This window comes from Microcaecilia unicolor, chromosome 11 (genome assembly GCF_901765095.1).
Source record: "Microcaecilia unicolor chromosome 11, aMicUni1.1, whole genome shotgun sequence".
NCBI classification, from domain to species: Eukaryota; Metazoa; Chordata; class Amphibia; order Gymnophiona; family Siphonopidae; genus Microcaecilia; species Microcaecilia unicolor.
The window spans coordinates 35839125-35861915 of record NC_044041.1 but is presented as its reverse complement, the minus strand read 5'-3'; the positions used below and the strand labels follow the sequence as shown (position 1 = coordinate 35861915).

The window sequence follows — 22791 nt, the reverse complement described above, 5'->3', positions numbered from 1 at the left end:
CTTTTAAACTTCTCACTTTGGTTTACAAATTGCGCTCACCCTCTGCTCCTGCTTATCTCAATAAACATTTCATCCCCTACGCTCCCCTCCATTTCCTCCGTTCTGCTGGTCACAGTCTTCTCCGGCTGCCGTCACCCTCAGAACTTTATCTAACCTCTTTGCACTGTACTGCTTTCCGCTTTATTGGCTCCAAATTTTGAAAGGACTACATCAGGAACCAATCAACTCTCTCAGCATTTAAGAGATGGCTCAAATCTCATTTGTTTACTCACGGTTTTGGTCCAGATAACAATGAGTTGTACTTTTTTTTTTCCTTTCTCGTCTCCATTTCTCCCCTTTTCTTTTATTGCATTTTAAACCGCTTTCCAGCCTAATACAGGACAGTATAGCAAATAAAATATTCTGTAATAAAATCTGGGCACCCAGATGCCATTATAGAAGAAGCTGTCTCATATAGAATTGCCCTCAGTCATTGGTGCCAACTCTGTGAGTGCTGTGGGTGCTCGAGCACCCCCAATATTTCCCCGCCGGAACCGGAAGTTCCCCAGGACAGGAGCCAGCCCACTGCCCGACCTCTTCTCCCACTCCCACAACAGTCCTTCGCCTGCCCCTCGCCTTCCTGCATGCCGCCCATAACTTAAAAGTCATCTTACCGGGGTCCCGGTGGCAGCAGTAGTGAAAGACAAGCAGGCTCAGCGAGTCGGCGCTTCAGCCTGCCTTCCCTTCTCGTTGCTCTCAGCTTTGCCTCTGGTCCCGCCCTCATTTCCTGTTTCCTGCTTGTGCTCGCCTTTCATTACTGCTGCTGCTGGGACCCCGGTAAGATGACTTTTAAGTTATGGGCGGCATGCAGGAAGGCGAGGGGCAGGCGAAGGACTGTTGTGGGAGTGGGAGAAGAGGTCGAGCTGGAACTCGAGTCGGAGGGAGGGAGGGAGGGATTGGGGTCTGGAACTCTGAGGAGAGGGGGGGCTGGAACTCTGAGGAGAGGGAGGGGGGTCTGGAACTCTGAGGAGAGGGGGGCCTGGAACTGAGGAGGGGGGCTGGAACTCTGAGGAGAGGGAGGGGGGCCTGGAACTCTGAGGAGAGGGGGCGAGGGGAGGGGGAGAAATGCACCACCTGTAAAAAAATAAAAATTAAGCACTCCCAATCATTTTGAAAAGTTGGCTCCTATGCCCACAGTGAGGGTAATTTTATAACAGAACAAGCGCTATTGAAGGCACTTACTGTAAGCCTACTTTTTCTTTATAAAACACTAGCGGAGCTGGCTGAAAATGCACCTTAAGGTTGGTGTAAATGTCCCCATCTAGATGGTAGCCTGAACACATATACAGGGGAATTCTTTAAATGGCACTGTGAGACCCCCAGGCGAGTTTTCTGGGGTGGCACTGGGAATAACTCAGCCAGACAATGTGTATAAAGGTGAAAATAAATGTTTTTATTCACCTGAGCTCTGGGACCTGTTACCTCACAGGCGAGGAATCACAGATGCAACAGTTTCTCTGGGTTAGTAAGTCTTGAGTAGGCCTCTGGCTAGCGGGCCAAGCAGTCTGTGGCTATTGGGGCCGCCCCACCCCCAAACACAGCTGTAAGTAACAAGGAGCAAAGTCAGCCAGGTCACAGCAGCTAAATGTATTCAGTAAGGCATAGACTTGAGCTTCTGTTCTTCCTTCCTTGGTGGGCCTCCTTAGTCTGGCCCTGTCTTATAAACTCCCAGGTATTGACTCTGCCCCTCCTGGATCACTTCCTCCCAGGGCAGGATCGGTGCTCTTAAGGTGGGCCAGGCTAGTTGAAGAGGGACTTTTTTAAGGGTTAGGGGCGGTGTTCTTAAAATTGCGTGTGCAAATTGAATTGAGTAATGAACCTATCAGCGGCATTAATTGGGCGCTAACAATCAATTATTGGCATTAATTGCCAACAAATTGGATTTACGCACGCATCTTGCCAAGTGCTATTCCATAGACATGCAAAACAAAAAAAGGGGGGAAAAAAGGCTTCCACACAATCAAGCGGAGTAACAAAAGAGTGGAAGGCTCCCAAAGAGAGGTTCCAAGAAGACCAGAAGTCCAAAATGCTTTAGAAAAGGTTTATTCTCCACAATAACAATATAAGATGCATAAACGATCCTGACCCAACACTGGGTGTTTCGGCAGTAAGCCTTCCTCAGGGGTCTTGACTTTTTATAGCACTCTGAAAATGAGGAGAATAGCCTTCTTGAGCCAAATAAGCAGAGAAATCAATAGCCTCTTGGGTAGACAACACACAGAACAACAGACAGCACAGAGCGTCAGCTACAATCGGCAAAATAGTCCATAGACTTTGAAAAAACCTTTTCCATGGGATAGGTTTGGTTTTCGAAATATCCATAGTGAATAGCTACACGATCCATTTGCAGATATTTGATATCCCCTAGGAACAAGTAACACGAAACCAGAAGCTCTAAATATACACCAATAAACACGAGTGCTTCAAAATGTGGCTTCCCTGAAAACCTGATCTGTTTGGGGACTGTCATCGAAACCCCCCCACCACCACCATGGATCACGTGAGCGCCCAAGGGGACGCCTTACAATCAGATGTAGATGTAACGGGGATGGTGTTCAATATGACCGATGCTTTGGTAGCTTATTCTCCAGCTGCTCTGCTTTTTGCTACAATCTTGTGTGGTTTGCATGAGACAAAGCCTTCATTAGTAATAAGAAAAAAAGACATAAACCTACCATCTGCATCTGGAAGTTTTAGGTTTATGCTTTAAAGTGTTTTTTGACTTGCATGTTTATATTTTTTGAGGAACAGTTTAAAGTTGTGTCAGCCCGGCTTCAATTTATAGCTGTGAGACGGTTTCAGTATTTATTCCACTTTGTGAATGTTCTGTGCTTCTTTATCTCGTTTGTGTGTTAAACAGGTCGACCACCACCTCGAGGTGCCAAAGCAGTGGCAGAAGGTTTACAACTCAAAGGACCTATTGAACGAGTTTATCAAGAAATTGCCATTTTAAAGAAGTTGGATCACCCCAACATAGTGAAGCTAGTTGAGGTGAGACCGGATCCAGCTTGTAAGTATTTGTTATTGACAAGTACTTACACACAAACTCGTGAAACAGATGTTGAAGGGTGGCTCCATTATTTTGACAAAACTACAGAGGTTTACAACAGAAATTCCTTGCCAGCTGTTTCAGGAAGAGGTCTGTAGTGCTCATTTTTATTTACGTGAATGCCAACATTACACTCGGCACAGTCAAAGGCTTCTCTTACAGAAGTCTTACACAGTGTACATTGTACAGGGAGGCTAAGAGATGGCTTGAAGCTTGTATAGTAAATGGTTGATAGAAGACTTGCACGAAGGGTTGACAGCTCTCTACCATCACCACTGCCAGCCCTGGAAATACCTCTTCTAAGGATCAAAATGTAGCATTCATATGTGCTTTTCATTCCCAGTTACTACGGTGACCTCCTGTGGTTGCGGGGGGGGGGGGGGGGGGGGGGGGGGGGGGTAGGGTGCAGCACCTGCAAGAGCTACTTCTTCTCAAGCTTTTCTTCAGCTGGCCATGTACTGAATGACATTTTAAAAGCCTTTGAGGGCAGAGGAAAGGAAGGATGCAGCTCAAGCTTAAATTTCATTGTTTTGTGGTAAAGGAGGAGTTGGGGGAGGGAAGAAATGAAATTTTTGTTCACATTAGAGAAGGGAAGAAGAGCTGGTAACTCCTAAGAAGCCTCCGTCCACAAAGTGATCAATTTCCTAAAGGCAGAGCTATTTTTGACTCGTTTCCCCTTCCAGAGGTCATATACACTGCATTAGTGTGTCTAGCTTCAGTCAATATCAGGAACCGGCCAGAGCTAGGAGTGGCACTCAGGGCTCACATGCGACAAGGTATCATTGACCTTCCCCTGGGCTAATGCCGGAGGCTGGAGCCCAGCAGGCATGGAAGAACCTCTCTGGGAAGATCTCCTTGGTATTATATGCACGAGAAATTCTTTGCCTGCTTTGTTCTTAAAAGATTAATTATGACACCTTTCAGCAGCCGCACACAGATACTGCATCTGTTTCCTAGGAAACATGCAAACCCTCTGTGATATTTGCAGAACGTGAAGAATTAAAATCCTGTTAACCTGAGGTTTGAAAGGGAGAGGTGTAAAGTGAGCTGCAGTTCCCTGTATCGAAATGATAGTAGGATCTTTTGTATGTTAAGTACTGGAACTGCTTAGGTCTGTGTTCTTTTGCCAGTATTTCCTTTAAGAGTGGCTTTATGCAGAGGGAAGTTTACCTGATTAGAAAATTATTCCTTTAAAGTCAGCAATTTTGAAAGATTTTTCTGTGCATAATGCTGGTCTGACCCAGTGAAGGAGCCTTTTATAATACTGCGCGGTCACTTAGGGTCCCTTTTACCAAGCTGCGGCAAAAGGGGGCCGGCGCTGACATTGGTGCGCGTTTTACATGCGTGCCAAGGCCCCCTTTTACCGCAGCTGGTAAAAGGGAAATCTCGTCTTAAGAACATAAGCACTGCCATACTGGGAAAACACCAAGGGTCCATCATGCCCAGCATCCTGTCTCCGACAGCAGCCAATCCAGGCTTCAAGAACCCGGCAACCCCCCCCCCCCACACACACACACACACACACACACACAAAAAAAAAAAAATTTAATAATGTTCAATGGACTTTTCCCTCAGGAATCTGTCCAAACCCCCTTTAAACTCCTACAGGAAATGGCCGGGCGGCTGACCGTTTCGGGGAGGAGCCCTTACCACTACCCATTGTGGTGGCGGTCAGGGCTCCCGCGTTAACCTGGTGGTAACCAGGCAGCGCGCAGCACTGCCCAATTACTGCCGGGTACACTCCGGCGCTACATAAATAAATTTTATAGCGCTGGAAGTGACGGCGCGCTAGGAGTGGGAAGTACCGCTGGGCTGCTGCAGTAGCCCGGCAGTACTTCCTGTACAGTGAGCGGTAGGCCCGCGTTGGGCTTACTGCCGCTTAGTAAAAGGAGCTCTTAGATTGTAAGCTCTGTCGAGCAGGGACTGTCTCTTCATGTTCAAGTGTACAGCGCTGCGTACATCTAGTAGCACTATAGAAATGATAAGTAGTAGTAGTAGTAGTCTTGGGATTCCGGAATCTTGCTACTCTTTGGGATTCTGCACAGAATCTTGCTACTATGGGATTCCGGAATCTTGCTACTCTTTAGGGTTCTGCACGGAATCTTGCTACTCTTTGTCCTTATCCCTTATTTGTTCTGTTTGTCTGTCCTAATTAGATTGTAAGTTCTGTCGAGCAGGGACTGTCTCTTCATGTTCAAGTGTACAGCACTGCGTACGTCTAGTAGCGCTATAGAAATGATAAGTAGTAGTAGTAGTATGTGTGCCTGCGGGATTACGTAGACGAATACATGTGTAGGCATTCCTGGAGGTGTTGTTTGGGCACAGCTGGATATACGCGTGTTTTATGTAAAATACACGGGAGCACATGTAGAGTACATGCAGACATTTACACCAACTATGGAGCAGGTGCTGTGGAGACGGTACCACACCACACCTGCAGTGAAAACATTTTGTGCTACAAATGGGAAAGGCACAAACCAAACAAGCACTGTGTTGCATAAAAGTTGAAATAAGTGACTCCCAGCGCGTTATTTCAGAGAGGGAAAAAAGAGATCTCAGCGACCACGGCTTATAGAAGTGTTTAAACTTTCAACCTGTGGTAACTGCCTTTCAAAGGCCATCTTAAAAACCTTTCATTTATGTATTTAGTTTTCAAATTTAACAGTATTCAAGCAAAGCACTCGATGGAAGAGATGAAAACATAATGAAACTAGGAAACATAAACAGAAAGAAAATCTTTAGTAATATACATCGAGGCACCCACTAATAATGAGGAGCAGGACAATGGAAAATAAGAAATGATATCTGAAGAAAATTATCATTCCATCATCTGTTATGAGGCATTTTTTTTTCTGTACTTAGAGGAGATGAGGTAACTGTCGGCCTAAGGGACATCCTAGCTCCTAAAAAACTTTGCTAATCTGAAGGTTCTATAAACACAAAATTTTGAGACTGAAATTTAACAAAAGATTTACAAGGAAACTAGGAAAAATGTGGCTTCTAGGGTTAGTATACGCTGACGTGTAGCCAAAAAGGCTTTCCGTCTAGCTTGTGTTGCCTTAGACAGATCAGGAAATACCATCACATTTCAATCACAAAAGGAACCAATTTGAAATGAAAATTCAATCGTATCCAATTTCTATGTGGCTGTAGCGCAAATGTTTATATTACAGTAGATTTCACAAACAAAATAGATTCAGAACTTTCTAAAAAAGCTGTCAAGTCCATGGATTCATCTTCTTTTTTTCTGATAGATACCTTCAGATTCTAATCTTCCCATAGGGCCATAAAAAGCCCTGATAAATGTTGGTAACATTTCCTTAGTACAGTGCCATAGCGAGGGTGCCTGACATCCGTGGCGGGTCACCGCTGCGCACCCCCCCCCCCCCCGAAACGCACCCTACCTTGCAGCGGGGGGCAGGCGGGAGGGCCGATCCGCCCCCAGTGCACGTCACTGGGAGCTGCGTCGGCTCTGCTGCTTCCCTGCTTTCTCTGCAAACCTGTTCCAGGGCAGAAAGAGCAGAGAACCAGCGAGCCGACACCCCCCCCCCCCCCCCAGCGCGTGCACCTGGGGCGGACCGCCCCACCGCCCCCCCCCCCTTCCTACACCACTGCCTTAGTAATCTGAAGAACTCCATGAAAGTATTTCTTTATCATATCCACGGGAGATATTAAAGGAGATTTGGTAAAATTGATGAATCGCAAGTTCTGTCTCTTATTATAGTTCTCAACTATCTCCAGATTTTTATCTTTGATAAGAGTAGTCTGACCTTCCTTCATTTCTCCCACCATTTTCTCCAGAGTTTTTAATCTTTTATTGTGGGAGTCTAATAACTTTTCATTCTTTTTGCTTAGAGTCAGACTCAAACTCCATAAACTTGTCCATCTTAAGAGCCACGGAACGTTCCAAACAACCAAATGCTTCCCTCATATCTCCTATTGTAACATCTTTCTTCATCTTTCTAACTCCTAGATTTAAAGCGGCCTGTTTCTCAGCTTCAAACACAACCTGCTGGGTTGCATTTCTTCTCACACTCACCCCCAATAGCTTTTTCCTCGGTTCCCTTCTGGTACACAGGGGGTGGAATATAGGGGAGCCATCGCAGAAACCCCGCCAAAACAGCCTCGAGCAGCAGCGACTTGTGCATCTGATCCCGGCTGTGAGACTGCTCCGGGTCCATCTAGGCCAGGTCGCTAAGGAGTCTCATGGCGGTCTGGTTCAGTGAGGTTTCAGAAATGCTGATGGCAAGCTCGTCAGTCTCAGCACTCTCTCGATTCGCTACTGCACCTGTGTAGGATACAATTGTTCACTGAGAAAATGGGGTCGATGTGCTCTTTGATGGGTTAGTGTGAACCTCACCCTTACGCTTCTCCTTAGTGGAACTGTGTCTTCGCAGAGATTGTCACTCTGCGTGGTCTGCTTCCTCACGCCATCTTGTCTCCTCTCATTTATTTTTAAGGTGTTGCTTGTAGTGATTACTGCGTCAAAAACTTTATTCCTGACATTTTTTGCAATTGCCAAATCAAAAAAACAATGTTCCTGCACTTTACACGATCAAAGCAAAAATGAGCACTTATCTGAAAATCCCGTCACCGTTTCACTCAGCAGTTGCTGGCTTCCTCAGGGGTTCAAAGTTTCTTTCAATTTATGCTCGCTTTTAATTTTGTCTTCTCTAGAAAAAAAAAAATGGTTAGCCTGAAATCCACAAATTATTCAACGTATTTTCTGAATGCGGAACACTTAACACCAACGATCTCTGTACCCAGTCTTAAAAAATGACACTGCTTGTGTCAGATGTCCAAGACTCTCACATGTCACTTGCTGTTTGTTTCATTCACAAAAACACATCAAACTTGATGCCAACCAATCAGATCAGTCAGTCCCGCTTTGGGAACTGTGGGTCACATTTGGTGGTTCTGCCCTAAAGCCAAAGCATACTGGAGAGCAGTGCAATCTCGAATGCAGCATTGGATTGGCCGCCCTGTGCAGTGGCATCCTACGGTGTTCTTGTTGGTTAAGAAGTCACTGGGACTCAGTGGCGTAGCTCTCTTCCTCCTTTCCTCCGCGGCATCCTTGCATCTGTGCGCTGGTCTCTGAACCCCTTCCCTCCCCGGTGGTGGTACAGGTGTCTTCGGCGCCTGCAGCGATGGATTCTTGTTGTTTATACCAGCCCCACTGACTTCCATCTGCTGCTTTCCACCAGACAGGAAACAAGCAATGACATCAGCAAGGGCGGGACATGGCAGATGGAAGCCAGTGCAAGCAGCGAGAATGAATCGCTGCAGGCATTGAGGATGCCTGTACTGACATCGGGGAGGGACGGAGTTCAGAGACTGGAGTGCAGATGCCAGGACGCTGTAGAGGAGAGGGAGAAGATGTGGGGTAGGTGAAAAAAAAACCCTCTTATGTTCTTAAAAAATATCTCCAGGAAGATATTTGTGGTGTGTGTGGTTGGTTGGTGGGGGGGGGAGTGGGCACTTGCGCGTGGAAAGGCCCATCCAATTTACCTCTGGGCCCATCCAAAATACTGAGTCTGGCTGTGCCTCTGGTGGGACTTACCCTTCAACAATCTTTGTTGGTCCACCAGGCACGCCTCTGAAAGCATCATGCAGTACCTTCTATGACACATTGGCTTAATAAGTTGTGCTACATTTGCGATATGGACCTCCTGGTGGCTATGAAGCTGTGGACCCTTTCTAAGTGGGAGGGTGTTTGGGCCTCCTTTTTAACTGCTTCTGCTCCATGAGGGGCTCTCTTTTATTGCTTGGTGTGCTCAGTGCCTTATGAACCCAGGTTTATTTATTTATTTATTTATGTATTTATTTATTGCATTTGTATCCCACATTTTCCCACCTCTTTGCAGGCTCAATGTGGCTTACAATACATGAATGGTGGAAATATATTAGAAAATAAACATTTAGTGTTACAGAAGGATCTTGGTCAACATGATAATGTTAGCACATGGTAGTAGTGTTGCAAGCAGATATTGTAAGAAGTCCTGAATATATGTGGAGGAGTTGTGTGTATTCACATTGGTTGATCTTTGTGGTATGCCTTGTTAAAGAGATGGGTCTTCAGTAGTTTGCGGAAGCTCGTTAGTTCGTGGATCGTTTTTAAGTTGCGCGGCAATGCGTTCCATAACTGTGTGCTCAAGTAGGTAAAGTTTGATGCGTGCATTAGTTTGTATTTTAGACCTTATTTATTTATTGCATTTGTATCCCACATTCCATTCACTGGGGTGGTGGAGGGGAGATGGGTACGGTGAGGGGGCTTTGTTTATTTGAAATATTAAATATGGAACTTTGTATATTGAGTATTTGTCTTTTGGATTACCTTGACACTGTGGAGTTACCCTTATGTACCTTTGAGTTTTGTTTGTACTTTTAATTTGTTGGTTGTTGTATTTTTCAGTGTTGTGGGATTTTCAATAAATAACTTCTATTAAAAATAAAAACCCTTTCCAATCTACTTCTGTGTTTAAACCCTTAGGTTCTACAGTATGCAATCTCACAATCCATCGCAACTCCCGTTGCTGTAATTTATTGAATCTATCACCACCTCATACTCGAACTGGCTCTCTATTCATAATAAAACATTTTTAATCTTTATAATTGTGGCGAAATTGTTCTCAATGAAGTGCTAAAGGTTCCTGGATTAATTCCCTCTTCATGTTTGACTTGTGCTCCACATTCTAATCTTGAATACTCGCAATGTTATTTTCCTGTTTCCTTTTAGATTGTGTATGTATATATATATATATATATATATATATATATATCCCATGTATAATTTAGAACAAGGCATAATACAGCGTACACAACAAAATCTGACTTGCAGTTTGTGGAACGGTTGCCCCGCCAGGTTTTTCAGATACGTGCTCGTTTCTGCTTTGATCCTGGAAAGTGCAGGTGCTTTGTTTTTGAGCTGGAAATTGTAACTTTAGATCCAGGACAAAAATAGATAGATACTAGGGCTGCATTTCGATTAAAATTTTTAATTGCAATTAATCACGTGATTAAAGGCAGGGCATAGCCAGCAGTCCATTGGCGGAGGCACGGGGTGGACTAGGGTGGGAGCATACATTTCCTCCCCCCACCCCCCCCCACCCCCGGTATCATATCTTTGGGGATGCCAAAGCCCCACTAGTTGAAGAAATCCACTGCCAAAGCGGCCCCCTTCCTCTTTGTTCTGCCTTAGGAGCGAGAAAGCAAGCGGGATGCCTCCATCCATCAGTCCCCGAGCATGCTCAGTTCATGCACAAACTTGGGGAGTGCAAACGTCAGTGGCTGGAGGCTTGTCACTGACTGCCTCGTTTTTGAGGCCGTACAAGGAGGAAAGGGTGTCTCAGGCAGTGGATTTCTTTGGCTGGCAGGATTTCAGCAGCCCCACTACCCCACTCCAGGTCCTTTATCTCTCTCCCCTCCCTCCCTTTCCTCCTTCCACTTCCCTCCCTCAGGTCCATTATCTCTCTCTCTTTCTTCTCTCCCAACTGCCCCCATCTCTTTTTATTCCTTCTCTCCACCCTCTCCATCCTTCCCTCCACCTCAGGTCCATTATCTTTCTCCCTCTCCCCTCCCTCTGAGCCCTTTCTCTTCTTCCTGTACTACCCTCCCTCCCTCCTTCTCTCTCTCAATTTGGCTTTCTTCCCTATTTCCACCTTCCCGTCTGCACAATCCACCATCTCTTCCTCCCCTTTTAGCCCTATCTGTGCTTCTGTCTCAATTCCTCTCTTCCCTCCAAGGTCCAGCATCTCTCCTTTCCCCCACTCCTGGCTCTCTCAATTCCCCCCTCCTCCCTGTGGCTCACTGAAGCCCCCCTGTAGCTCTCTCGTCCCCCCCCCCCCCCCCCCCGTGGCTCACTCAAGACCCCCTGCAGCTCTCTCAAGGACCCCTCCCCCATGCAGCTCTCTCAAGCCCCACCTCCCCTTCAGCTCTCTAAAGCCCCTCTTCCCCCGCAGATCTCTCAAGCCCTCCTCTCCTTTGTACCTGCCTGCAGCGCATTCTCCCCCACCCCGCACCTGCAGTACATTTTTAAACAAAGTCTTCAGCTTCTCTCTCCTTCCCTCTCCTCTGGACCTGACCATGGGTCTCCCTCCTTTCTCCTTCCCTCTCCACCCGCACCTGCTCCCTCTCCCCCTCTTGAAAAAGCAAATCTTTAGCCCTGCAGGTCAGCTGCAGCCATACTATAAGTCTGCCTGTGGCCTGCACTGGGCCTTTCCCTCTGACCAGGCCCGCCCCTTCTGACGCAACTTCCTGTTTGCAGAAGAGGCAGGCCAGGTCAGAGGGCAGGCCCGGTGCATGCCGCAGGCAGCCTTTTAGTATGGCTGCCACTGGCCTGCAGGACTGAATACTTGTTGTTTCTAAAGGTACTGTTGGGGGGGGGAGCAGGGGGCGGGAGTGAGAGCTATGGGAAGGTCCGGGAGGGAACGAGTGATGCTGGGCAGCACGCGATTAATTATTAACTGTAATTATATTTAACCATCTCTCTGACCTCATGTGCAACTTTCTTCAAATCAGTCACCTTAATTCTTCCTACTTTCTTACTCATCTATATGTTACAACCAGGGCCTGTCTTAGGCCGAGGCGGCCGCATAGGGCCTCGTGCTTAAGGAGGCCCTGTGCAGCGCGCCTCAGTCAGCCTGAGCCTCCTCCGCTCCATCCACAGCACTTTAAATTTACCTCGCTCCGCCTCCGACGTCTGCACAGCGTCAGTGAAAGTGCTGCCTGCCTGACGTCTCTCCACCAACCTTCCCTTCGCGTGTTCATTCCCTCTGTGTCCCGCCCTCAAGGAAATGACGTCAGAAGAAGGCGGGGCACTGAGGGAACGAACGAGTGAAGGGAAGGCTGGTGGAGAGACGTCAGACAGGCAGCGCTTTCACTGACGCTGCACAGACGGAGGCGGAGCGAGGTAAATTTAAATAGTTGAACTAGAAGAGAGAAGAGGGCAGGCAGATGGACATGGGAGCGGGAGGGATGGGGAGAGAGGAGCATTGACAAGGATGGACATGGATGGGAGGGCAGGTCCCAGGGAGAGAGGATTAATTGCTGGACATGGAGGGGAGGGAGGAGAATTGCTGGATATGGATAGATGGAGAGGGGCAGGGGAGAGACGAGCATTGATGGACATGGATGGAGTGCAGGGCCCAGGGAGAGAGGAGAAATTGCTGGACATGGAGGGGAGGACAGGGGAGAGGAGAATTGCTGGATATGGATGGATGGAGGAGGGATGGGGAGAGAGGAGCATCGATGGACAAGGATGGACATGGATGGGATGGCAGGGCCCAAGGAGAGAAGAGAAATTGCTGAACATGGAGGGGAGGGCAGGGGAGAGAGGAGAATTGCTGGATATGGATGGATGGAGGAGAGAAGGGGAGAGAGGAGCACCGATGGATAAGGATGGACTTGGATGGGAGGGCAGGGCCCAGGTAGAGAGGAGAAATTGCTGGGCATGGAGGGAAGGGCAGGGGAGAGAGGAGAATTGCTGGATATGGGTGGATGGAAGAGGGAAGGGGAGAGAGGAGCATGGATGGATATGGATAGGAGGGCAGGGCCCAGGGAGAGAGGAGAAATTGCTGGACATGGAGGGGAGGGCAGGGGAGAGAGGAGAAATGTTGGGCAGGAATGGAGAGAAGGAAAGACAAAGGAAGGAGATGCACATGGATGGAGGGGAGTGAGGAGAAATGCTGGATATGGATGGAGGGAAAATTGCTGAATTTAAGGGCTGGATCGGAACACTTTGAAGGCATATGCTGAAACTGGAGAAAGGATAGGGACAGGGCTACAGATGGTAGACAGGACACATAAGGACACAGGATGATGGTGGACAAGGTGAGAGAAAAAATATCAAATAGAAAGAAGACACTGCATAAAACAGAAGACACTGGGACCAAAGCGAATAGAAAAACTAAATGATCAGACAACAAAGGTAGAAAAAAAGTATTTTATTCAGAATTTATTAATTGGAATATGTCAGCTTTTGGAAGTGCAAAGTAACGTTTTTTTTTTTTTTAAACCGGAGCCTTAAAGCAGTACAAATATAAATTCTTGATATCCAGTCTAGCTTCAGTTGTTATTTAGATAAATATTCTTTACATATCAGATCATAGTTTTAAGACTATCAATTCTTAAATCAGATCATACAATTTCCCCAAGAACCTCAGTGATGTTAATCGCCAACAACTTCAATGTTTAGCGATATATACAAACATCAACATCTTCACCGGTTCATTTATAAATATATTGCTAAACATTGAAGTTGTTGGCGATTAACATCACTGAGGTTCTTGGGGAAACTGTATGATCTGATTTAAGAATTGATAGTCTTAAAACTGCTTTTGGAAATGTGCATCTGTGATGTTTTGCATGTAAGTTTCAATTTTTCTAGTATTGCTGCATGCTGAGTCTGACTTCTTGAAGTAACTTTCCAGTTCAGTATTTTGCCTTCATATCTGTTGTGTCATGTGTTTTTCATGTGTGATCAAGGTGCAGTATCCTGCTAGCGTGTAGTATTTGCAGCCCTTTTTGTTTTGCTTTTTTCACGAGGTAGTGTATTGGTGTTTTAGAGCCTGGCGTAATTACAGTTCTGCCTTTCCACGCATAAGGTTGTAGCTCGTCCTGTCCTTGGAATTAGTGCTGTTATGGTTTGGTAAGGTTATGAGTGTGTTTTTGCACAAGTTTGTGTATAGTGTTTTGCAGTGGAGAGATTATGTGTCCGCACCTCTGACCCCCCGGGGTTATGAGAATTGGAACTACTAATTGTAGTGGACTTGAACTGAATAATTTCTGGGGGGGTGGGTTTCATGATAGCATTGTGCTTATTATTTCAATCAGTTTTTCTGTACAAGTTTAGCTTCATTTGTCTTTATTTGAAATTTCATAAATAAAAAATTTTCTAAAAATTGAATAATCTTATCAATAGGGTGGAGCTGGGGTGGGGGCGTGGCTAGGGCAGAGGCGTGGCTAGGATGGGGCCTTACCAAATTGGTCTGCAGAGGGCCCCGCATTTGCTAAGACCGGCCCTGGTTACAACTTTGCCTTACCCTTCACTACCAATTATAATGTTCTATTACGTATTATTGACATTGCAAATCGTATACCATGCCATACTTTGTATTGTTACTTGAATATTTTTACTGCTGTAATTGCCTATTGCTCATGTTTGATCTATTCTTATTGTACACCACCTTGAGTGAATTCCTTCAAAAAGGCGGTAAATAAATCCTAATAAATAAATACATTAATTAATTAACAGTTAATGTGTCAATTGTGGTGTTATCTATTAACGTGCAGCCCTAATATATAAAGTTTAAAATGATAAATTTACCATTTATTATAATACTTTTTTATTTTGAAGCTGGAGTTGGAGTCAGTACATTTTTACCGACTGTACCCAAAATTGCTTCGAACTCCAACTCCACAGCCCTGCTTTGGAGCAGATGTAAATGTGTGCATCAGGATTTTCATGGAACGGGGAGGGGTGGGGGATGTTGTGGGAGCTTCTCCTCATCACTCTTACAAATAGTGGTTGTAGAGCACATACCGGTAGATGCTTTCAGCACACATTTTGCACTTGCTTGTTACAGTTCCCCTTAGAACATGAATGTAAGGTGTGTGTGCTGAAAGCGCCCCGTAAGCGGAAGCTACGCAGCTGTTTGTAACAAGTCCTCATGAAGGTTAGCGTAGCAGAGTGGAGGAGTAGCCTAATAATACAGTGGGCTGAGAGCCAGGGGAACTGGGTTCAATTCCTACTGCAGCTCCTTGTGATCCTTAATCCTTCATTGCCCCGGGAACAGAGAAAGTACCTGGCACCCCGACATAATAGACCATGACAAAAAAAGCCTGACAAAAAAAATCCCAACAAAACAGACTAAAACCAAAACAGACCATGACAAAAAAAAAACCTCCCCCCCCCCAAAAACCAAGACAAAATAGACTCTACACAAAACAGGACAGGGAAACCTCCTTAATCAAGCTGGATTATCTTGTCAAGCAGATTTATGATTCTCACTAGATACCAAGTGTGGGTAGTGAAGTCAAGCCCTAGGCAGGTGCCAGGACTTTCACGTGACAAGCAGTGAATTTTCTCAGTAAATCTATTTCATCAGGCCCTTTTGTCAGGAGTCTAGTCTGTCAGGGACTTTTATGTCGGGAACTTTTTTTGTTTGGAACTTTTTTGTCTGGTTTCTTTTGATCGGTTTCTTTTGAGACCATGACAAAAAACCCCAACAAAACAGACTAAAATCAAAATATACATAAACCCAGGGACTGAGCAACTGAGCAGTGCCTGGGGGCCCAGAAGGTCTGCCCAGTTCCCCGCCACCATACACTACAGGTGTCCCCCCCCCCCCCCCCCCCCCGGCCCTGGCAGTCTAGTGGCTGCTGTTGCTATTCTCCCCGTTGCCACCGTGTTTTAAAAATGGCTGCCGAGACTCCCTGCAGCAGTCTCGTGAGACTGTCAAGACCCACGAGACTACTGCAGGAAGTCTCGGTAGCCATTTTGAAAATATGGCGCTGGGCAGAGTAGCAGCAGCAGGTGGGCAGGAAAGAGTGAGGTTCTTTCCTGTCCCTGAAGAAGCCACTCGACCACCAGGGCCCTTCAAGGTGGAGGGGGGTAGTGAGTGTGTGTGTGGGGGAAGGTGACATGTGTGTGGGGGCGACGGCAGTGTGTGTAGGAGGTGGCGGCAGCAGCAGCAGCGTGGGCACTGTGGGGAGGTGTCCAGAATACTCTCACTGCCCAGGGGCCCAGTCTGCCCCTGCATAAACTTCTTTGGTTGTAACACAGAAAGGTGGTATTTCAAATGCATTACCCCTTCTTATCATCTAGGTTTGCTTCTGGAATCTGTATAAGTTCCACAAATGATACACCATTTCACACACCTCATTATCTCCATTCCTTGGGCCAACAAGTTATTGGGTTCACTATGTGCTGAATGTCAGGCCCTGTATGAGACCCTGACTTTGGGGCTTACCAAATGGCATGCTACGTCTGCCAGCATGGGCCAGATGTGTCTGCTGAAGGGGCTGATGGACTCAGTTCCGCCCTGCTGGTAATACAGCTGATGCCAAACGACTAGGACACACAGTGCTTGCCCTTAGCCCTAACAAATACTTAATTGTGCTGTGGGAATGGGAAAGGACCAAATGTCTAAGATGAGAATATATCATTTTGTTTTCTTAGGTGTTAGATGATCCCAGTGAAGACCACCTCTACATGGGTATGTAAGCCAGCAAGGCCCAAACCCTAATTACATGAATATCCTGCATCTTTTTCCAAAATGTTTTAACTGGCTAGAAATTGAAAAATGTAGTTGTGCTTTTTCCCTGTGATGTGTGTGTAGAACAGTGACAATTAACAGGTTTTGTAAGCAATTCTGTGACTCCGTACTAAGATCCTGATGGCTGAAGCAGCATTGTAGCATTTCACGTGGTGGGGAGAGAAGGGGTGCATGCAGCTGGCACATCCAGCACTGGCCGGCACTGGTGTATGTGCCGCTCCAGAGGAGCAGATGGGAGCCAACCCACCATGGTACAAGTGTTATCCGCCTTGGGATTCTTTGGATTAAAGGCTAAATTGTAGGGAAAAAAGTAGTTTCCATGGTGATATCTCCGGCTTACTCTCCTCCAGCCATCCTGTGGTCTGATTATGTGGACTGGCCAATACATCCCTATTCAATCATGGAGATCATTACAAGTTCATTACATCCCAGCCCCCTCTCTTATAGAATATACATTTTTTTTAAAAATTTGGACAGTTTTAGTTGATGAAAGTCATATATGCTACCTAAAAGAAAGAAACAAGAAATAATTATTCCAGTGCCCTTAAGAAAGAAACTTTTTAATGATAAGGACCCTAATTTGGCCAAAAGCTCCCTCTCAAATAAGGGTCACCTGGCTGGCATGAAGTAGACGGTCCTGTTTTGCAGGGGAGGGTCTGGCAGATCTCCTTCCGAGGTTCTGATGATGGACTCTGTGTGTGTTGTAGTCACATTGGACTCTGAGCTAGCACAGTGGGCTTTTATCATTACAGAGTCAAGCAAAGGATTTGTTCACCAGAAGGACTGTTGACTCTGTCCCAGATAAGTTAGCACTAAGGATGGGCCGTTGTGTGCAACACGAATATTAAAGGAGTAGATGATGACTCGTGACTTCCACATGAATGGAGAACAGAAGACCTTTATTGAAGCACCAAATCAAGATTCGACATGGGGCTGTGTTGCGGCGGTCAGTCCGCCTGTATCGGGGGGGGTCTCATACAAACCCTCTAGAGATCAATGCACTGCATATGGTGCTGGAATGGTAGAAGGAGATCAAAAGGTAACAGAAGTACCGAAAAACTCTGCCCGCCAAGGTTTAATTTCTCAGGGCTGAAACTCAGAAAGTCGAAATTGAGTCGTGCTGCCAGATGCATGTGCAGATTTTAATGAGTGCCAGTTAACTTCAATAATTGGTGTTGTGGCACCCAACTATTGATAGTTAAGGGCTCGTTACGCAATAGAATCCAGGGGTTTGTGTTTTTCTTTCATTTGCTGATACTAGTGCACACTGTTTGGAACCGTCTTGCATGCGCGGATCAGCAGGAAAGAGTATGCACTTTGTCTAAAATAGTGGTGTACTCTTAAGGACATTGACCCAAAACGAAAATGAAGACTAACCAAAACAAAACAATGCACAATGCTGCCAATGACACGGGAAACCAAATCAAACCGGCTTCCCACCTCTAGTTAGCACCAGTGTGATGTGTCTACTTCAATGTGTGGAGGAGTGGAGTGGAGGAGTGGCCTAGTGGTTAGAGCACCAGTCTTGACATTCAGAGGTGGCCAGTCAAATCCCACTGCTGCTCCTTGTAATTTTGGGCAAGTCACTTAACCCTCCATTGCCTCAGGTACAAAATTAGATTGTGAGCCCTCCAGGGACAGAGAAATACCCAGTGTATCTGAATGTAACTCATCTTGAGCTACTATTGAAAAAAGGTGTGAGCAAAATCTAGATAAATGTCATTTTAATCAGTATAGAGGTACAATAGTTAATTGACTCTTGTACAATCTCTCTCTCTCTCTCTCTCTCTCTCTTTGCATTGCAGTGTTTGAATTAGTAAAACAAGGGTAAGTTTCAATATGTTGTCTGGATAATGATAAAACTGTATGTTTGATGTATTGGCAGAAAGGTTGAAGGGAAAATGAAGCACTGATTTGTCAGATTCCACCATGTGATATTGTATGTCTGTCTTTTAATGCACAGGCATACGCCAGTGGCTGAGTGGCTTTAACACTACCTAATAACATCTTGTATTCTATCCCTGCGGAATACAAATTCACATTTTATTTAAAAAAAAAACAACAAATTTGCAGGTCTTGGGGCTTTTTGTACATGGACATGGTTTGCTGTCAAGGATTTTGGTGTAATTCCCAGAGCATACAGTAAAGTCATTTAGAAGAGCAACTTTCAAAGGCCATTGTCTTTGAAAGTAGCCCGTTTGAAAATTGTCCACCTTGTATATATCCTGGGGCATGAGCCTTCATTTGAAACTACCCAGGGACAGTCCTTGGCCCAGGGACCACACACCAGGACTCCTAGAACCCTGCAATCATGGGTCTAAATCCAGCCACTAGGTGTCACCCTTGAGTGACAATAACAACAAAAAGTACAGGACCTCAACTCTTCACATTAAAGACAAGTTTTTCGTGTAAAATAGAAAGATGTTGTATAAAAAATGTACCAAATATTTAATTACATATTTACAAGATTTTCTAGCCCACTCAGCTAGTGGAAAAACCTTACTCTCAGTGGGTTGCAATCACAATAAAATAAAACTGTTAAATATGCTTGTTGAAAGCACTTTTATCTTGATTAAACATGACCATCTTTTTTCATATGGTTTCCCAGAACGTGCATATGATAAATCATATCACTGAAACATATTGCATGAAGTCCAAAGATGGTTGTCTTGCAAAAGAATAAATTATGTGTTCTTAAGAACAGCTCACTTATCTGATCTTGGTGGAAAAAAAAACCACTGGGCTTGACATCTGATATCTGTTCAACATCAAAGGACCTCTAATACAGCAAACATCCAGTTTCTTCTCTACCTGACATCAGCAAGGGGTCATTGGTCTTTTGGCGATTCCATGCTTATATTGGGGGTCAATCTACACTTTTCAAAAACAAGCACATATAGTCTTTTCAACAAAAAAAGTGATGACCAGGACTTCCCCTTCCTCCTGCCCTCAGTATCCCCAGGCCACAGCCAATGCTGGAAACATATGAGAGTCATTTTCAAAGGGATTTCTGTAGGTAAAAAGATTTGTATTTACGTAAATTAACTATCTGAAACTTGTCCACCCTGGATGTAGGTAAAACTCTGCATGTATAGCCACAACAGATACATACATGTTTATGCACATTTGGGGGTGAAGTTCCCAGGGTAGGGTAGGGATTGCAAAAATAAAAAGTACCACACGCAAAAAAAGAGAGTTGCAAATATCTGCCGATACTTGCAAATAGGTGCAAAGCTTGTGGATATGGATCAAACCAGTGGTTCCCAAACCTGGTCCTGGAGGCTTCCCAGCCAGTCAGGTTTCAGTATATCCACAATGAATATTCATGAGATAGATATGCATGCAGTGGAGGCAGTTATCAGATATTTTTCCAGGAAATAACAATAGTACAGCTGAAATGAGATAATATATCACAAGCTCGCTCTTTGGCATTTATCTGTTTATTTTGGAGGTAAGTGTACAATGTTCTCAGAATGGGGTTGTCATGACTACTGGTTATAGCAGGGAAGACATCTTGAAACTAAGATTTTCTTCATATGCGTGTGTGTGTGTGTATTTTTCCTCTCCCTCACCCCAATATCTTCTGAGATACAGAAGGAGGGGAACCAAATGGCTCCTGGCTAGATCCTCTAGCTGGTAAAAAAAGACACAGGGAATGGTTTTAGGATGGAAATCCCACATAAAGGATGTTCTCACGCCACTTTGCTTGTTAAATACCCAAAATAATCATTCTCAGACCATTCATTAACTCAGATAAGTGGAAGTACACCTAAGATGATCATAAAGAGAGAATTTGTACAAAATGTTTTTTTTTTGTTCATATTAGCAATTAGATGTGTTCTGATGTTTCGTTCTAGGCCTGTGATGGAAATTCCAACCAATACACCCTCAACAGAAGATCAGGCACGATTCTACTTCCAGGATCTGATCAAAGGCATCGAATACTGTGAGTTCTTCTTATTAGTAAATATGTGTCTGCCCTTTCCCTTATCATATTGCTGTTGTGTGGAGACAGGGATTTAACACGGCGCACTACCGCAGACAACGCCTTACTGCTCTTTCCAATCCTATCCTCAAAGCGGGCTCTAAGGTCCTTTTCGACTCCACTGTAAAGGTTCCGGGCGTATTGCAGCATCAGGCCTTAACTCTCCAGCCACACATCTTTAGCGAGGTCAGGCATGGCTTCTTCCGTATGAAACCTTTGTACTAAAAAAGCTCTCGTCATCAGTAATCTTGAATATTGTAATCAGTACGTTTTTTCTAGCAAAAAATGTGCCGGTAAAATGCCAGGGGCAGGGTGAGGCGAACACTGAGGGACCTACCCCACAATAGCCAGGCCCCTTGCAACTCACCACAGAAATCTATAGAAAGGCAGAATTGGCATGCAGAGCCTGGGCTCTTCCATTAATACTTGGGGACAATGGATTAATTTTAACAGACAACGGAAAGGGTGCCAGTACTCAGCACCCCCGTGTATCCCCTGAAAAAAAAAAGCCCTGATTGTAATACTCTCATGAACAGGCTACAGGTCAGTGACATCGAGCACTTACAACTCATTCACAGCATAGCAGTTAAATGTGTGACCGGGACTAGGAAGTTTGATCATGTGATCCCCATTACTTCATGAGGACACTAGTTGCCTATGGGGCTCATTTTCAAAGCACTTAGACTTATAAAGTTCCACCCTATGGGGGTTATACACATGCCAGGCAGTGAGCGGGGCATTGGTGTTTCAACCACTTATGTGTAGGACTTTCAGAAAACAGTTACACACTCCCTTGCCACATTTGCATGACCCCAGTGATGTCGGGTTACATTAGTATTCTGTAACAGAATCCGGGCACCCAGATGCAATCATAGAATACGATTTCAGTGCCTAAAAGGAGGTGCCCCAGTTATAGAATTGCCCCCTTTATGCGAGTGGATTCAAGACATAGAGATGTGTATGTAGATCCTAGGTCTGCACATATGTCCAAGCATACATAGGCTAACAGCAGTATATAATTGATGTGACAAGTAACTGATAAACAGTCTTTAAAAACCTATTTTTTTCAAACAGTCATACGCAGACAGACATGGTTCTGTATTATCTGTGATGGTCTGTCAAATGCAGATTTTTATATGATAGGCGCATTTTGGCTGATATATTATTATGGCTGTATTTTCTTTTTCCTTTTCTTTTTAATATCTTTTATTTGCTTTTGTTATTTTATGTATTTTCAGTTGTTTTAATGATGTTTGTATTTATGTATTAATGTGGTAGATTATATATTTTTATTTTATGTTCGTTATATTTACCTGCCAAAAATGGTAGATTGCGTAGTCCAACTTTTCACATCGTTGAGAATTAACTGCAGAGCCCCAGCTTCCACTTTCCTCACATATATGAAATCTGTAATGAAACGGGGTTAGGAAAAGTTGGAAATAGGCTAGCGGTTCTACTTTTGAAAGACTTTGAGAGTCTTTTACAAAGGCACACTAGCATTTTTAGCACGCGCTAGAGTCGCCCATAGGAATATATGCAAGGGACAAATGCAATTATTTCCATGCTACATTGGATTCATCTTCTTATTTGACTGTTGCAGTGCATTACCAGAAGATAATACATCGGGACATTAAACCTTCCAACCTTTTGGTTGGTGAAGATGGTCACATTAAAATCGCTGACTTTGGAGTGAGTAACCAGTTTGAAGGCACCGATGCCTTCTTGACAAACACAGTCGGCACCCCTGCGTTTATGGCTCCAGAAACCCTTTCTGAAACCAGGAAAATATTTTCTGGAAAGGTATCTTACTATCAGTTTTACTGTCCTTAATTTAACGTTTCATGATTTAGATGTTTGAAGACTAATAAGGAAAGGTTAGCAGAGGTTGAAGGTATGAATAATGCACAGTGTCACTCATATCTTATGGATCAGTGCATGTTGCAAAAAAAAAACGGATGGAAACAAACACAATGCAAAGTACATTTGAAGGAATCAGTGAGTGGGTCAGTCTCATGGCTCTGGCTGTAGTACTATGATCTGTTCTGAAGGCTGACAAGATTTGAATGTGCCACACTTTGAGCCAGGGATGGAGGGAAGATGAGTATGTTGTGTTGCTTGATATTGTATCTCCTTCCTTAAATTATAGTTCAGCAAAGGGGCTCATTTTCAAAGCACTTAGAATTACAAAGTTCCATAGGTACTGTGTAACTTCGTGAGTCTAAGTGCTTTGAAAATACGCTGCAAAGGAATCAAATGCACCAAAAGATATAAAAGCTTACAGTAATTACATCAATAATCTGAAAATATATCAAGTAAATAGAATGAGAAAAACACAAACAATAATAAATATCTTAAAAATCTGATCAGATCAAACTTCCTAAATGGACTTGGTAGAGCTCACCGTACACAATGTAGAAACAAAATAAACCAAATCAGGCACAGGC

The 22791-nt window shown here is 44.7% G+C and overlaps 1 protein-coding gene across 2 annotated transcripts in view; it reads left to right on the top strand.

Annotated features, from left to right (window-relative positions):
- The window catches only part of CAMKK2 (calcium/calmodulin dependent protein kinase kinase 2), a 119242-nt gene that overhangs the window by 71401 nt on the left and 25050 nt on the right, over positions 1 to 22791 (top strand). For both annotated transcript variants that reach the window (XM_030217756.1, XM_030217757.1), the window contains exons 6-10: positions 2900 to 3030; positions 16266 to 16302; positions 18168 to 18189; positions 20220 to 20308; positions 21948 to 22147. In XM_030217756.1, coding sequence (XP_030073616.1) covers positions 2900 to 3030; positions 16266 to 16302; positions 18168 to 18189; positions 20220 to 20308; positions 21948 to 22147 — 479 coding nt within the window. The remainder of the gene's footprint in view (positions 1 to 2899; positions 3031 to 16265; positions 16303 to 18167; positions 18190 to 20219; positions 20309 to 21947; positions 22148 to 22791) is intronic.